The 17,648-nt window shown below is 42.9% G+C and overlaps 2 protein-coding genes across 5 annotated transcripts in view; one reads left to right on the forward strand and one right to left on the reverse strand.

Annotated features, from left to right (window-relative positions):
• The window catches only part of MRPL27 (mitochondrial ribosomal protein L27), a 57,336-nt gene extending 39,950 nt beyond the window's left edge, over positions 1-17,386 (reverse strand). The window contains exons 1-3 of the mRNA XM_069654879.1: positions 17,258-17,386; positions 7,094-7,219; positions 6,278-6,345 (exon numbers count right to left, since the gene is read on the reverse strand). Coding sequence (XP_069510980.1) covers positions 6,278-6,345; positions 7,094-7,219; positions 17,258-17,309 — 246 coding nt within the window. The 5' untranslated portion in view covers positions 17,310-17,386. The remainder of the gene's footprint in view (positions 1-6,277; positions 6,346-7,093; positions 7,220-17,257) is intronic.
• The window catches only part of EME1 (essential meiotic structure-specific endonuclease 1), a 313,316-nt gene continuing 312,953 nt past the window's right edge, over positions 17,286-17,648 (forward strand). For all 4 annotated transcript variants that reach the window (XM_069654873.1, XM_069654874.1, XM_069654875.1 and 1 more), the window contains exon 1: positions 17,286-17,417. The gene's annotated coding sequence lies outside the window, so the exon portion shown is untranslated. The remainder of the gene's footprint in view (positions 17,418-17,648) is intronic.

Consider the following 17,648-nt stretch of genomic DNA (forward strand, 5'->3'; position numbering starts at 1 on the left):
CCCCGGAGGAGCCACAATGGCCAATAGACCCCAGGGATTTGTTTTAGGGGGGCACTTAGCATATAAGTGACCCTCTCCCCCTCTGAAAGGGATCGGCATGCAATGTTTGCCCTCCATGGGGGCAGATATGAAATTTTGTGTTTATTTTCCTTGCTGCTTTAGCAGTGCTAGAAATGTCAAAATGTACTGGGGGGAACTCTCCCAATTCCCCCCTTAACCTCCCCTCAAGACAGACCAAGTGCGCCAAATCGATCCCGTGGAGTGCGTGGAGGTAGACGGACATGCCGCCCTGGTCTCCGCGTGCAAGTCAGCAAAGGTTCTCTTGTCGGATAGGCACAGTGCTGCCCGCGGAAAAATAGTTGGCCTTTTGGATGAGCGCCCCAGCAGGCCAAGCTCTGCTGGTGCATTTCATGGGGCATGGCCCTTGTGCTCAGACAGGGTCCATACACACTACCTACAGTAATCCAGGCAAAGGTGACTAAGCTTTCTTGTAATCTGTGTACCGTGGACAGACGCCCAAAGCTGGGGGCAGCACCCCTGGCCGAGTTCTGGCCAGGTCACGTTATAGCTTTTCCTTCCAGGGAGGTATGGGGACCACACCGGGTCTCCCTGGGACCGCTGCTGGCCTGGGGGGCGGGCAAACTTTGTGCAAAGCCAACGACCAAGGCTGGCGGCAGCACCTCTGACCATTCTGGTGCTCTGGCCAGGCTGCATTAGCGGTTTTCCTTCCATGGAGGGACGGGGACCGTCAACCCACATGGGAGATAGGCGCCCAATGCCTGGGGCAGCGTTCCCACCTTTCCTGAAGCTCTGGCCGGGCAGTGTTGGCTGATCTGCGCAAATTACCCTTTCCTGAACTTGGAACTTTATTTACTTTTCAGAAATGTATTCCTTTCTGTGTTCCCATTCAGCTTTCCTACCCTCAACCATTCCGTGCAAGAATGTCCTATATAAGAAAAAAGAAAGTGGGCAAAATCCCCTACCTGTCACAAAACTGAAGGTACACTTCGGAAAATGAAAAATAAACATTTCCACTCAACTGGTTCTTGAAAGCTTGGAAAATGGCAAATTCAGAACCGGAAGCCTTTTGTTTATAGCTCTTCCAAGAATAGCAAAACACTGTTTTTTGTACATCATGTTATTGCCAGTTTCTGAAAAACACAACATTTTGTCATTTTATTGTTATTTTCTTATGCCCCACTACAGAAAACTAGGACTCATTGGGGGCGCTATGGCCGCCTACAAGTGGGAAACACAGGGTGCAAATTTGGCCAGGATATCACTTGTAACTAAAAAGGTTATAAGTGATTGAATGCCAACATATCAAAATGTCCAAAAAAGGGTTTAGCACTTTGAGGGGAAACCCTCAGCAGTAAAGGGGTTAAGCACCTGGTCTTGGCGTACTTCTGGGTCCAGATTGGGTATTATATGTTATCACAAATTGGACAAAGTGTACATGGTCCTGTTCTGTCTTTGTGACTACAGATGTCAAAGCGTAATTTTATTTTAAAAGACCAATAATAAATGCTGACTGACCCTTCGGGGGCAAGGGGCGGGGGTTCTTCTGCAGAGTGCAGGCTACTGGTGAATAGCCAGGGCAGCAGCCTGATAAAACTCTTCACTGAATTCCTGCAGGCAAGGGCAGCCCTACCATGACCGTGTCTGGTAAAGTTGAGGGTCAAAAGAAAGCAACACACAGAAGCGTCCCCTTTGACTATCCTTTTGCAGGGAAATGACAATTTGCACCAGAAGTATCATATTTTAAATCCTGTGTGGATGGTGCTAGCCAAAATCACAGACATAATAAGCAAACTATTCACAACCAAGTAGCCAACATGTGTAAATAGTAAATGAAAGTCACGAAAATCCTTCCTTTGAATCACTCCATTAGCTCTTGATGGAAGAGGTTCAAATAAATTCTGCAAACTGTCCAAGGCGCTGTTAAACTTTGGAAATGGGTACTCCATTCATTCCTGACCAGATATCAGATGTCCAGCCAGCACAGATTCAGTGCCAACATAACTTCAAAAGGTAAATGCACTTAAGAAGCTACCTTTGGGCAGCAGGCTTCAGATGGCTCACTGCCCCATTATGATGGGACAGACTCCAGCTGCTCATGTGTTCAAGCACTTGGGCTATGATGTGTAGCCTAACAGATTTATCAAGGCATATCTAACAGACTATGTCAAAGCAAATCATTCCCAACGCCATTTAATCTGGCAGTACAGACACCATATGATCTTGATTCAAGTAACAGGCCAGGTTTCAGAGACGTAATAAAGAAAGGGGTACACCTGCAATGTTAATCCCTGGTCCTTCAGGTCAGGTACATCATGATAAAGCAAGGTGGACCAGTGGAATGGGATGACACAAAGTCGTTGCTCAAATATAAATTTAAATTTTTAATAATTCATCAGTACAAATTTCACATCATTAATACATGTATGATATAAAATCATAAAACCAAGTAATTCATTTCATCAATTCAACATTCGTATCTCAAACATTGATTCTTTGTTAGAACCTCTATCTGTTTATTCTGAGTATTTTCTCAAGCCCTTTGTCCTGGAGATGCCGTCATATGTGAGGGATTCGACACACATGATTAAGATTGTAAGTGACATACAAGTGGAAGAGTCAGACATTTTGGTCACAGTGGATGTGGAGTCCTTGTATACGGCAATCCCCCAGCTAGAAAGTCTTCAAGTCTTGGGTAAATATCTGAATACAAGAATGAGACCGCATCAACCCCCGACTGAGTTTGTCCAGGAGTGCATAAGATTAGCAATGACAGAGAATTTTTTCCTGTTTAAAAAACAACTTTATAAGCAGGAGAAGGGGGTCAGTATGGGGGCGACATTTGCTCACGATGTCGCCAATTTATATATGGCTGACCACGAAGATAAGTTCATCCTGGGTCATAATAATGCCCTGATTGCCCACCTTACATTGCAACTCCACCTGATATAATGGAGACGGTACATTGATGATGTCTTTTTAATTTGGAGGGGTTCTGTGGAGTCATTAATGGAATTCCACGTCTGGTTAAACCAATGTGATATAAACATCAAATTCACCATTGAGTACAGTTATCGCCAAGTAAGTTTTTTGGATTTAGTAATTAAGAATCTGGGAATCAACTTATTACTACCCTTTTTAAAAAGCCCACTGACAAGAATTCCCTCCTTCACTTCAATAGTTTTCATCCGGCAAGTTTACGCCAGAACCTTCCCTATGGGAAATTTTTGTGTATTAGGGGGAACTGTGCGGAAAAAGATGAGTTTAAGGTGCACGCAGAACATCTAAAAGCAAGACTTATGAATAGAGGGTAGCAGAGGAAACTGATTAAAGATCAAGTGAAAAGAGCTGAATACACCAATCGAGATATATGTCTCACTACTCGAGAAAGGCAAAAAGAGGGAACATCTTATATGCGTGTCTACATTTAACCCTGTAAGTGGTGATATAAAAAAGATTATAAACAAACATTGGAACCTGATCAAACAACCAGGGTCACTAACACAAAAACCTACGTTCGCTTTTAAGCGTAACCAAAACTTATGACAAAGATTGGTACACATCTATAGGGAACCAACTAAAGAACAAACCGTTAGTAGCCAATGGGGATTACCACCGATTTTAGGCCACTATAGATGTGGCAAATGTGTAGCATGTCCACTTACTGAAACCACGAGTTCAAATATGGAGAGAAAGTTTGGAAAATGAAACATCACACCAACTGCCTGACTAAAAATGTGATCTATATCATTAAGTGCCTGTGCCAATTGTAGTATGTGGGAAAAACGACACAGGAGGTCAGACAACGGATTTCAGAACATCGAAGCTGCATTAGGAATAAAGTGGCTGATAAACCCCTAGTAGAGCATTTTGCCAGATTCCAGCATAAAGACACAGATTTGCGTTGGTTTGTACTCCAGCACATTAAGAATATGAGCGGTGGAGATTTGGGTGTGACATTACATCGCATTGAACAGAAATGGATTTATACCTTGGATACGGTCTGGAATGGACTTAATGTTTCAGTAGAGTGGAACAAGTTGCTTGTGAATAAATGACTAAAAGTAGAACTGTGTCCTATTCAAATCATGTATATAACTGTGTGGGGCATAATGTTGCCATATGAATGCACATTGTAACTGTAATAAGGAAGAAGTATGCACGCAATAAGAACGCTGAAACAACCACTCTTCTGTTTGACATTGGGCATTTGTTTAGGATTTACAACTGACCAATGGATAGATGGATGGTTTGACATTTCCATATGTGAATAATTAATACTAAGTGGTATTATGGACATGCCACAATATCTGAACATTGCCAATTGTGTGTATACACTGATGACCCCATCTATACCTCATGCATTGATGACCCCATCTAGAATACTGGGGAGTCTTTTTCCCTCTATACTTCTGTAGAGGGTGGTGATTTCTATTGTAGTGATTTTTATGCAATTTATTGATCAAATTTTTTGATCAGGTGTTGCACGCATGTGTATTATGTGCACCCCCCTGTTTTTAAGCGATATTTGTAAGCATGGCTGGTAGTCCTCATTGATTTGTGGCCATAACCTCAGCCCAATACGAGAAGTACCGCACAGATTAACTTTGAATCGTTCCGTGGCCATCTTGGGATTCATTTTAGTCCCTTTTTTTATGTTCCAAGTCCATTCAGTGACGTTTGCGTGTTTATAATGAGAGGGTGTCCCCCTTCTATGTTTGTTAACAATTAGCTGAGAGACGTGCCGCCGGATGGAGTGCCGAATGCTGCAAGTTAATGCTGGTAAGTGTGTGGATGCTGGAGTCTTGTATTTACCTGGTGTCGATTTTAACGACATGCGGACGTTATGCGCCGGAGGTATAACAAATTGATCTGCTGACATATTCGTTACTACGGTCGGCACAGATTGATAATACACGTTTGAACGTGATACGGATACACTTAAACTTGTGCCGTAACCCATTCATAGGTGGAATCTATACAACTTTGTGCGGTACGGGTAGTTTGAGCATGGGTGTCGGCACTCGTCACTAGGGCAAACTGAAATGTGGTTGCTATAGTTACAATAGCCACTTTGGAGGGTGCGGCGAGACCGAGCACCAGTGGCTGGATGCAGCAAATGCCAGATGAGAGAATGCACGAGTAGCGGCTTGGTTGGGTTGTATTGGATCATGTCAGGATTGTACCACATTCGACCTTATGTTTTTTAGAATGAACATTGGCCTATACGCTTTGAAGAAGGGCAGAGTTATTACTGGGTGCCCTATGTCCTGAAGAAGGTCTTTGTGACCGAAACACGCGTCGACTATCCATCACCTATTGTAAACAGGGCTGGAGATAGAGCCATGAGTTCTACCACCTGCCCCTGCTTTGCCTCCAGCTCATGTTATGTAAATGTTTAATTTAGCATGACATTGAGCTGGAGGCAAAGCACACTTTATTAGCTATCGGGCAAGAGCGGCGTGCCGGGCCACACACAATACAAGAACAGCAGCGGCTCAATTGACACGTACAAACACTCTCAGCAACTGATCCCCCTGACTGTTTATTTATTTATATAGCGCAGCCTGGCCCTAAGGCATCTGGGCGCATTACTTGGTTACATAGGCATAGTATAATAGTTACATACAAGAATGGTTGCAGAGACAAAATGTACAGATATTTACAATTATATGCAATGCATGGTTATATGGGCACATATAGTGTGGTTCTGGACCAATTTAAATACCAGATGCTTGACACCTGATATTTTAGACCGGGTTACGAGTACATGATAAAATTAAGGAAGACTGTATTAATAACAGTTCACACTGCCTTGACATGCCAAAATGGTTTTATTGTTGATGGTTTGAATCTGAAAGTATGGGTTTGAGAATTAATGTTTGAGATACAAATGTTGAATTGATGAAATTAATTATTTAGTTTTATGATTTTGTATCATACATGTATTAATGATGTGAAATTTGTAATGATGAATAATTAAAATTTTAAATTTATATTTGAGCAACGACTTTGTCATCCCATTCCACTGGTCCACATTGCTTTATCATAGGTTTCGGAGACTCCTTCTGCCCTACCCCCACCATCCTCCTTGCTTATACACCTCGCTCAACCAGTAGAACTCTGTCATTCAAGAATTAGCCCTTGGTATACAGGTCTGCTAATTTACTGCCACACTTGTGACTATGTTCCTTACAGCCCAAGACTGCTATTTCACACAAAAGAAATGATACAACCACATGCCGTAAAGGTTACTTACATGAGCGCCTGGGTGCCACCGAATTAGCCGCTGTGTTGCTAAAATATTTCCAGCATGAACAAAATCACCTGAAAGAGAAACGGTGGACTCAAAGGAAGCACAATTCAGCTAGGAGCTTAATAGGGGTGGAAATTGTGTGATGGTTGAGTGAGAGTCTTCAGGGGGGGGAAATCGGTGCACAGGAAATGCTTAAGAAAACATCTGCAGGATTTCTTATATACATCGATTTCATCATCAATTATTAAACACCAACATAGCTGCCAAGTTACCCTGTATCATTCGTGACACCTCGAGACAGTCGTGCCCCCCCCCACCACATTTCATGCTGCGAGTTGTAGTTTCCCCACCACCCCCGTTATAAGTAAGGGCAAAAAAATCCCAGCATGCAGTGGGGAAAACTAGGGATGGCTCGAGGCGTCATGCATGAAGCAGGCCAATTTGGAAGCTATTCACCAAATGTGAAGTTGGTCTCTTCTTCAGCTGAAGACTCAAATCCAAAAGAATTAGCATAATAGGTATAAATGTAGATGGCTCCATTCAGGGTCAGATTGCAAGTAGTGCACCGTGATGCTGTGGTGCCGAGGTGAGTGTGCTACGAGTTCAAGTTCTGGGCAACATTGGAAGGTTCAATGTTCCCAAAATTCGAGAGAATCTTGGCTTTAACAGGAGGCTTTTTACACCTTTATGCACGTATATACTTTAAAACCTTGGTCCTGTATCAGGGCCCTTCAAAGTTCTGTTTCTCCATATTCCCCCCAACATCTTGTAAATGGACCTGCAGCTTTGCTGTACAAAGATGCCTCAATACCGACATACCATCTAGTTTTTTGGTCCCATACCGCTTCCCAGGACTTTTTCCACCATGGTTCTTGGAGCTGCCTCCAGACTTCTTCGATGCCCATCTGGTTTGGACTGCCACAATAGATGTTGGAGAGAAGAGCCCTGTCAGACAAAGAAAGGAGTTAAGAAGAGCGCTTGAATCTCACTTTCCCCAAGCTTAATTTCTCAATTCACTAGCTTTTGCTCTCTGACCATGCCCTTATCTGGTGGGTGGTGGATACATGTCTTTATGACAAATCATTTAATAACGAATGACTATATAACAAAAAATATATATCGAAAAAACATAACACATTTTTGGGGGGTGGGAGGCCCATAAACCCCAATTGCCCTAAGCTAAAAACCCACCCCAACCGATTCCCCACAAGATTTAACCCTTTACCCCACATACATTTTCGTTATTTGTTTAGTTATTTTTTCGTTATATAATTTGATATATATAGTCATTCTATATTAAATGTTTGTTATAAATACTGTATACCGTGGGCGATCTCAACATTTGCAGACTCCTTAGAGTGTGCACCTTTACAGAGCAACATCTGTGGGTTGATCTCAACATTCTAGATATAGCACTGAAGGGCAGGCCTCAAATCTAACGCAGAAAGAGTTCTGTCCATCATGTATATTGCTTTATTTTATTTATCCTACCAAACCTTCAGATACGCTTCCATCATGACTTTTTACGCATTAAAATCTTGTAAATAGAACAGCTTCATTCTATTCCGGTCATCGTTTACATTTGATTTTTATCTACGTGGATGTAATTGCAGGCCATGTCAGAAAGCCTCTTAAAAAATATATTTTTTCTCTGAAACCTTTTAGAAAGAAATCGCACACAGTGATATAAGTGCATATACGGAATGGTTTCTTTCTATTCAGCTTCTGCTGTGCTCTTGTCTAGATGCTCATGGAGCAAACAGAAGCATTATGCATATTTATTTTCTTAGCATTTTAGGATCATATAATTAATAAGGTGGAAAACTGAGAAACTCTTTTATAACAAATTATGCTTTTTTGTGTGACAGTAAACCAGTATTGCACGAAAATAATTTTCAGAGTTCCTGTGCATTTATCATCAAGATGCATCTATATGGTGTGTTCATACACATTATGGTGTAGAAGGTTTTCCACAAATGAAATAAATTATTTGAAACCAGACATCTTTGCTGAACAACTGTTTTGTTTCTAACAGGTCATACTCATTTTCAAGATTTGTCATGTTGTGGTTGCCAGTTGCATACTTTTTTACACTCTTGCACAGGCAAATCCTTTAATGTACATTCTAATTCTAAAAACAGTGTGTAAAATACTCCCACCTCAACATCTTATGTGGGGCACTGAAAAGTATGCAAGGTCTTGTTTACATCCATTCAACTTTAACTTGCAGTCAATGGAGTAAATGATTATAAATGGTCAGTGGCAGCAGTGTTCTTGCTCAAATGTGAGCGATTGTCAATACACCAATCACAGGGGTCACAGCCTCTTTCAAATGTTGAAGACTTTCATTAAAACCCCGACTCTCCAGCCAGTGCAAGCAGTGTTAAAAACAAACAAAAAATAAACCGTTACATTTGTAATTGAAATAGAACATTAGCTAAATCTGTCCCTGTAGGGATAATCCAGATAGGTATGTTAACTTTCTTTTAAAGTAGTGCTTCATGCACGATTCGTCCAAATTCTAAGCACTGTGATTATTATACCTCAGTTGATAGTCAGTTTACCGGATTCTGAAGGATGTTAGTGGAGAAGACAGCTCTGCGGATTGAGCGCTAGCTGCTGCCATCTGTGCATGATCTGTAGGTAGCAGGTTCCAAACCCGAAAAAAACAACTCAGCCTTTCATCCTTCCGAGGTCGTTAAATGAATACCAACTTTGGTTGGGTGATAATTGTATTTAAATATGTTCTTTGTACAGCACTTTGACAAAAGCAATATATACATAACAAATCATTAACTCTGTCCATCCAAATTTGACCCTGACATTAGATATAGAATTTAGCATTGGGCCCTTACCATTCTGCACTGTTGTATCATAACATCGGCATACCATTGGGTAGTACTAGTTTCAGGAAATGAGGACTTTCATTAAACATCAAAAGACAATTCTGCTATCAAACCTCAAAACAATTCAACTATGTTTACTGTGTAATTGGCCAGGTCGGTGTGTCTTAAAAATTAAAATGTACACAGAAATGAAATGGCCAGACCGAATGTGAAAGGCGTATTGAGTGACTGAATGCCCTATATTATACTAACATTCCATTCTGCAACATGTTTTGGAAAGTGAACCAGCTGTAGAGTGGATGGGAATTGATAAAGCTGCCAAATGGGTCTCCTTCCTGGCCAAGAGAATCTCCAAAGTCTTTGCCAGTGAAGCTATTGCACCATCCACACCAATCTCCTGCGGTCATCAAGCAGGTCAAAAGGGGGTTTAGTGAATATGTTGTACAGGATTGGGGAGACGCACAAACCTTGTGGAACCCCACAAGTGACAGGGGCTGGAGGAGCTGCAGTGTTGGCAGAGAACACTCTCATAGTTCCCTCTTATAAGGAGGACAAGATACAGGCAATGGGGTCGGACGCGAAGTGGGCTGCTGTGGCTAGATGTCTGCATAAGATTTGGTGGTCCACGAGGTCAACGACTGCCTACCGATCCAGCAGCAGGAGGAGGGCTGGAGTGCCGGCATCTTTAAGCTCTTCCTACTGGTTTTTTAGATCAAGTTGCACAGTTTCAGTCCTGTAGCTTGGCGGAAGCCATATTGGTGTAGGAGGTTGTTAGATTCAAGGTGGTGCTGAATCTGTAACTATGCTGCACGGCCAAGATTTTTTTTTTTTTAGAAGGAATGAACTGTGGTGATCGTGTCCTAATTAGTGGGGATGTTGGGAGCGAGGGTGTTTTTTAAAATGTTTAATAGAGGTAAAACCCAGGTGTCCTAAAGGTTTTTAGGAACTATGTCTATGTACACGGGGGTCTAATGATATTGACCAAAAAGTGTCCTGCGCTAGGGTATGGTTGTCAGCTGCCCAGTGGAGTAACGGAGAGATTCCCCCCACTCCGGTAAAATATGATGCGTCAACGCTTGAGCAAGGATTCAACTCTTGTGAGGCGGGATTTATCCTATGGACAGGGCAACCATCAAATTGCAAATCCGACCCCTGTCTACACTTATTAGCCCTGGTTGAAAAAAGGCGAGTCTGTCGCCGAAACACGTCTCAAAAAGTGCGCACTCAATACACTCTTATTTCTTGCAATTATTGTGTGTGGAATATTATTACTCTTTTGGCGCTGCATTTTAAGTGGAGATGGGTTCTCCGAGTCCTGAACACGTTTTGTTTTTAGGAACTAGGTTGGAGACGAATGAGGAGGTGATGAGGGTGGCAAAGAATGGTGCCAATGGATCGGCACAGTCTTGGACGACTGTGACAGGGCAGAGGTCGCCCTTGCAGTGGGAAGGTTTAAGACTTTTAACGATCTGAATGATTGATGTTTCGGATATGGCTTTGAAACTGAACAAAGGGTAGTTTTGGGAATTCCTGGGAAAGGCAGAAAAAGCTGTGATGCCAACAGATACTTTTTTGCTGGCGATCTTATTTTGGAGGGCGTTTTCAAGTAGTAGGGCATTTTGGATTTTGATGCACCAGATATTGTCCTGTGTATAGTTGGTGGGCTTGGACACAGGGGATTCAAGTTCCCACATGATGTTGAATAATTCTAGTGCTGGATTTAGCATTCTCTATTCTGGCATTAAAGGTGTATTTTTTTGCTTGGATAATGGCCTTTTTATAAGTTGGAGCTGCTATGGAGAAGCAAACTTTATTGGGCTCAGTGGGAGAGTGGTTCCATTTGGATTCTGCTTGACGCTTGAGTAAGCGGAGGGCTATACGTTTTGGCGAGAACCAAGCCAAGCACTTCTTTGCACACTCAAACAAAACAACGTGCCACAAAAATACAACTTAGTGCTGCAAGATGTCCTTTCCACCAATTAAATGAGGAAAAAACAAACCCCCCTCATCTGGGAACAAAATCTCCCACACAAATTGGATGCTGCTATGGCTGAGATATGAAAATACTGTTCTGGTTGTAGTGCTGTAAGTGGCACTTTAAAATGTATTTTACCTAAAGCTTTGGCACTTTGTTGTACGTTCTTGTTCAGCACAGATTACATGGACAGCTTTGGCTGTTACACACAAAATGCTTCTCTTTCAATAATGTTGAAAGTCACCCGTTATGCGTGCCCAATTTTCTGTTCAATACAACCTATTATTTTGTATATGAAATGTATCTGCACAGAGAAATTCTAAAATAAAATAGACAATAGTCAATGTCTAATTCTGCAACATATATGTCCTATCTGAAAAATCTATACTAATGACAGTTGTGCAATGTAAGAACAGAGCAACATCTGATATTCTGAATAATTGTTTATTCGGAAAAAGACATAGATCTGAAAACACTTTAAACGTGCCCAAATTACATGTGAAATTAAATCTAATTTGTGTAAGGTCCCCCTCCTACTCATAAAATGCAAGACAGCACAAAAGATGGCGATTTTTGTTTCACAATGCTGCTGGCAGCATAGGGAAATGAGGGATTCAAAGACTGATGGGTAGTTCTAGGATACCTAGAACTACCCATCAGGGATTCGATTTAGCAATTTGCCGACCAAGGACGCCGCCAGCTTGTAAGCAAAAACAACTAAACCAGTCGTGGAAATGGAAGAAATGTGAAGGGCGATGTCACACGGGGTGGGGGTGGAGTGGAGGCGGGGTTCTCAGGAGGCGGAACCCAGAGGGGGCGGAGGTGGCAGTTAAACTCTGCTCGAAGGAAATGTTCAAAATAATAGTTTTTAAATGGTGCAATTTCTTTCATGCTGCTTCTTTCCAGTAACTACGGTGGCAAAATATAAAAGGTGCTCACATTTTAATCCCAGCAATCTATAGTGCAATATTCCCTGGAAAACAAAATATCCAAATATGAGACATGTGCTTTGATAACAATTTTGTGTGGTCTTGTGGGTAAGCGTCAACACTGGGAACAGTAAAAGTCGAGGGAAATGACAAAATTCATGTACCTTTATAGAGCCCTTGCCAAGTAGTCAAAATGCAGTGGCTCGTGGGGCCATTCGCGATGCTGGCTTTACGGGCCCATGCAAAAGGCTTTTAGCGGAGCATTGCCCCCTGTGCGCAGGGGTCTGAAGCAAGCATCATCGGAGACAGATGTCCACACTTCTGGAATGAGTATACAGTGGGCAGCATTGGCCATGAAGTCTAGGACTGCGTGCTAACACAGGTGACAAGTTAGCTTGCCCAATCAAATGGATGCAGCTAATTAACCTATTTTCTGATCTTGCGCACAAAATAAAAGGTTATTTTCCAGCATCCATTTTGTAGCCAATCACTCAATATTTCAGTTCACTGACAGTGCATATCTTTCTGATTTCTGGACAATGTGGGGAAACTCCTACAGGGTCAGAGAGACTGCAGTTGCCAGAGATTTTAAACAATGCTGTCAAATAATAGAGTTGAATAATGTCTACCTCACCGATCTGTCTGTATGCAACTTGGCTTACAGGTTTCTCAATCACAGTAAAATAGCTGTGGCAAAGCACAAGGAGTGTGTAAACCTGCTGCAGAGGTCAGTGTTAACCTGCAACTCACAGGCTGAAAGTGTGCTAGGATAGCTCATGGGATTCCATCACCTATTGTAAACAGGGCTGGAGATAGAGCCATGAGTTCTACCACCTGCCCCTGTTTTGCCTCCAGCTCATGTTATGTAAATGTTTAATTTAGCATGACATTGAGCTGGAGGCAAAGCACACTTTATTAGCTATCGGGAAAGAGCGGCGTGCCGGGCCACACACAATACAAGAACAGCAGCGGCTCAATTGACACGTACAAACACTCTCAGCAACTGAGCCCCCTGACTGTTTATTTATTTATATAGCGCAGCCTGGCCCTAAGGCATCTGGGCGCATTACTTGGTTACATAGGCATAGTATAATAGTTACATACAAGAATGGTTGCAGAGACAAAATGTACAGATATTTACAATTATATGCAATGCATGGTTATATGGGCAAATTTTACACATGCATATGAAATAAAGGACAGATTACAGTTGCAGTGGGTAGCTTAAGGAGATAACATAAGTGAACAAATCATGGTTGAGATAAAGAAAATGTCGGAGATGGTGATTGATGTGATGTAGCGTGAAGAGTATAGATTTTCTTTATCCTCTTTAGAGAGAATCCAGGTTTTGGAATTTTTTCTTAAGAGGTGGAAGGATGGTTCTGTTCTAAGAGTCAATGAAGGAGTGTTCCAGAGTTTAGAGGCAAGCACAGGGAAGCTTGTGCCGCAGGCTTTCTGGAGCTTGAACCTGGGGACTTTCAGACAGGGAGCTTGTGCCGATCCCGTAGGACGTGTAGTGGTGTTGCGTGGGAAGCTGTCAGCTAGATCTCTTGGAGCCTGATTGGCTAGGCACTTGTGTGTGAGGGAGAGTGTTTTATACTCCATCCTTTGGGGCACGGATAGCCACTGGGTGTTTCGTCTCGGGTCCGATACATGCATGTGTCTTGGGACATTGAATACTGCTCTTAATGCATTATTTTGGATCACTTGTAAATTGTTAATATTGCATTGACTTGTCCCCAGATAGAGTGCGTTGCAGTAGTCAGTTTTAGAGAGTACTAGTGCTGTGGCTAGGGTTGTGCATTTGGTGGTGGATAAGAATGGTCTGCAAGCGTTGATAAGCTTGCAAGTGTATACGGTGGATAAGGATATAGCATTGATTTGTCTAGTCAATGCAAGTGAGGTTTCTAAGTATATACCTAATGTTTTGACATCCTTGGATACTGTAATGTTCCTACAGTCTATGTTGAATGATGTCTAGAGTTTGTCAAGATTGATCAGTCTGGATTGGGAACCTAAGAGAAGTAATTTGGTCTTGTCATCGTTGAGGCAAAGTCTGTGGTTGGCCATCCAGGCTTGGATGATAGAGTAAATGTCATTGAGGACGTTAGAGTAGTCTCCCGTTAGCGGGATAAGTATTTGGGTGTCATCTGCATAGTTTGTGTAGATGAGACCCAAATGATCCAAGTCATACAAGGGTTTGGTAAATACATTGTATAGTGTAGGAGATGCACAAGAACCCTGTGGGACACCACAGGAGACAGGAGTTGATTCCGCGGAAGCTGAGGGTGAGAAGACCCTCATGGATCTATTTAAAAAGGATTTGAACCAGGCACTGGCTCTGTCTGAGAAGTGGGCTGCTGAGGATAGGTGTTTGCATAGAACTTTGTGGTTTACCAAGTCAAAGGCAGCCAAGAGATCAAGTAGGAGGGCAAGTTTTCTGTTGTCTTTTAATTTGTCCATTTGTGTCTTGAGGTCGATCAGGGCGGTTTCCGTACCATGTTTTGGTCGGAAACCCGACTGTCTGAGGCCTAGTAAATTGTGCTTTTCTAAATGGTTCTGGATCTGCAGGTAGGCTGCTCTGTCCAGAATTTTTAAAAAGAAAAGGCACTGTTGTGATGGGTCTGTAGTTGGTTGGGATGTTGGGATCTAGGATAGGTTTTTTTTGAGGGGAAGAACTCGGGAGTCTTTCAGGTTGTTTGGTACAGTGCTTGATGTAAATGATGCGTTGATTAATGTTGTGATAAAAGGGGCCAGTTGTTCAGCTGCGTCTTTGATTATCGGGCCAGGGTATATGTCTCCCTGGCATTTCGAAGGTTTTAGAGAAGAGATTATACCCTCAACCACTTTGGTAGATATAGGTGAGAAGTTGAATAGAACATTAGTGTTGGGCTGTATGCTTGAGGGTGGAGTTTGGCCTCCTTCGTCCGTGGTCAGCCTAGCTTTTTTAGACTCAATTTTAGAGATTGGAGCATTAATATTTTGTCAAGTAAGGCCTTTTGGATGTTGGTGCACCAAGAAATATCTCTGGTGCGCGTGTCAGGTAAGGGAGCCGGGGATTCAAGCTCTCTCAAAATGTTGAAATGCTCCTTGGTATTGGCAATTTGTTCATTATAAGTGTTTTTTGTTTGGGTGATGGCTGATTTATTACTGTTCTTCTTGCAGGGCATAAAATAAGCGGTATTGCATCGCATTTTGCGATGCAATACCATCGATTCGTGTTTTATTTAAAGAATTATGTCCCCGGTCTTAATCCAACCAGCTGCTAGTGCCTGTGCACTTTTATACCAAGCACTGGCAAAATGTTCTTACTAGCTTGACAATAAAAGAAAAAAATGGTACACACACACACAAACTGTGTGTCTTCATTGATGTCTTGTTGCAATAAACTGCTCATCCCATTTAGAATATTGATGCAAACATTGCTAATCATTTAGGTTGGATTGCTAATCAAAATATTTTTATTTAGCATTTTTGACTAATCAAATTTGCAAAACTAATGTATGCATTGTCTTGTATTGTGTGTGGCCCGGCATCATTATTTAATATGTGCGGCTGTATTTGTATTTATTTATTTGTAGTGCGCACCTTGCCCGAGGGCATCTGAAACTTTTCTCACTGTCCCTCGGTTCACATAATCAAGGGACATTGAGAAACGTTTTTTTGGTGCGCCCCTGCCAGCTGGGGGCACACCAAAAAAATCTCACAAAGCGGCGTTGTGTGGGATCCTTCCCGGGGCTGAGGCAGAGGCAAGCAGGATCCAGAGATCCAGCTAGAGATCTGATGCCGGATCTCAGATCCGGCGGGAGCCAGCCCATTGGCCAGCACTTCCTGTCTCCACCCATCAGTCTTGGCCAAAACAAGCTGACCCGTCAAGAAACAAGGTGCTAACACGCCCTTGACAGGCACTGGAAGATGAACAGGAACAGACACTCAAAACACACCACTATGCCTACTCTTGCCTCTGCACCAAGAAACAATAAAACGCAGCTACACACCTCGAAATTTCAGCCTAGCTGCACACATATACAACGTCACCACTCTCAGGCAATCCAGCACCACCAGAATGCAGATCACATAGTCCATTGGTGTTGCTGCACACATTCTACTGACCTTACACATCCATCTTACCCAACCACCACATCACACCTAGCTCTAGTATGCAGCTACACACCACCTATTCGCGCCTTGACACACTTGTGTATAGGCACGTTATGAATGCCATATCATATCATGGCTGCACACATATTGAGTGCACCCAAGCCATAGCTCTCAACTCACCCACTGTTGGCGGGTGTTGCCATCCAAAAGCATCCACACACCCGCCAGCTCCTCTGGTGCATACCGCACACAGGCTCAAGTCTCATTAAATAAGCCAGCGGAGCAGGCTGTGGGTACAGAAGAAAGCCAAGGCATATGTAGGGAACAGCCACAGAGACTCAAGTCTACCAAGCCAGCACTAATAAGGTTCCAGTATATATCTTGTGTTTATTTAGTCTCATGTGACACAGTAATTTTCAGTTAATAAATAAAATGAGATTAATTTGTAACAAAGCCGTCACCTGCCTTTCACTTAGGTGTTTCATTTGCCAAGACCCCTATATGGCCATTCACTTCAATGGGCTCTCAGCCCACCCAAAAAAGAATCATTGTTTTCACCCACCTATGTGGCAAAAAAGGTTGCGAGCTATGCCCAAGCACGTTGTTCCACACTACTCGCTCTACTGACCTTGACTGCGGTCCCGAGGGTGTTCAACCCACAGCACTTTGGAATCATACCAATAGTAAAAGGCGCTATACAAATGCAAATAATAACCACTCATGGCGATGTACATCCCAAATATGCAGTGTATTACCTTGCAGATGATATAATCGGAAACGATTATTCCGAATATATAATTTACAAGGCAATACACTGTACTGGTCACCCACCACATTTTTTTGCAGGTTTACAAAGCTGCCCAGAAAAAGTATGTTCAGGTAGGTTTTACTCATTACAGACGTCCATGTGCAGGCGGCGATCTTTGGAGAAGATTATCTGTCAGTTCCCAGCGTGTTTATCTAGAATACTCTCGTAGTCCCGCCCCCCTGCTTGCCCTCTGCACTGCCCCTCTCTATTAGTGACTGACGGTTCCCCGAAAGCGTGAACGCTTCACATAAAAGCCAACAAGCGGGGACAGCCTGTCTCCTTTCCGCATCCCTCTACCCGTATGTTCCCCGCCCAGTCTCTTACCGCGGGTGCCAACGCTCTGCAGACCACGGGACACCAAACTCAGCACAGCCATCGTCTCAGCATAGCCGGCGATTCCGCGCTGACGTCATTAAAGCGCGCCAGGCATCACCCGCGAAAACATTTGAACCGTGAGAGTCAGAGCAATTACTGGAGAAAGCAAGTAAGTTCATTAAAGAGTACACGTAGATAAGAGTGAGCGGCGAGGTCGTATATTGCCAACCTTTGACGGGCGACTGGAGGGTCGTGAAATTAAAGCGGAGTTGCGAAACACTGCCGTTTTACAACAAAGTCACCAGTACTGAATTGTGTTGTCGTTTTCAGGGTTTGCCCCTCCTTAACCTTCACTTTTAGTCAACAAACAGCTTATTCATGACCAGTGACGTCTCCAGAA

Source organism: Ambystoma mexicanum, chromosome 3q, assembly GCF_040938575.1.
Source record: "Ambystoma mexicanum isolate Mex_15411 chromosome 3q, UKY_AmexF1_1, whole genome shotgun sequence".
In the NCBI taxonomy this organism is placed as follows: Eukaryota; Metazoa; Chordata; class Amphibia; order Caudata; family Ambystomatidae; genus Ambystoma; species Ambystoma mexicanum.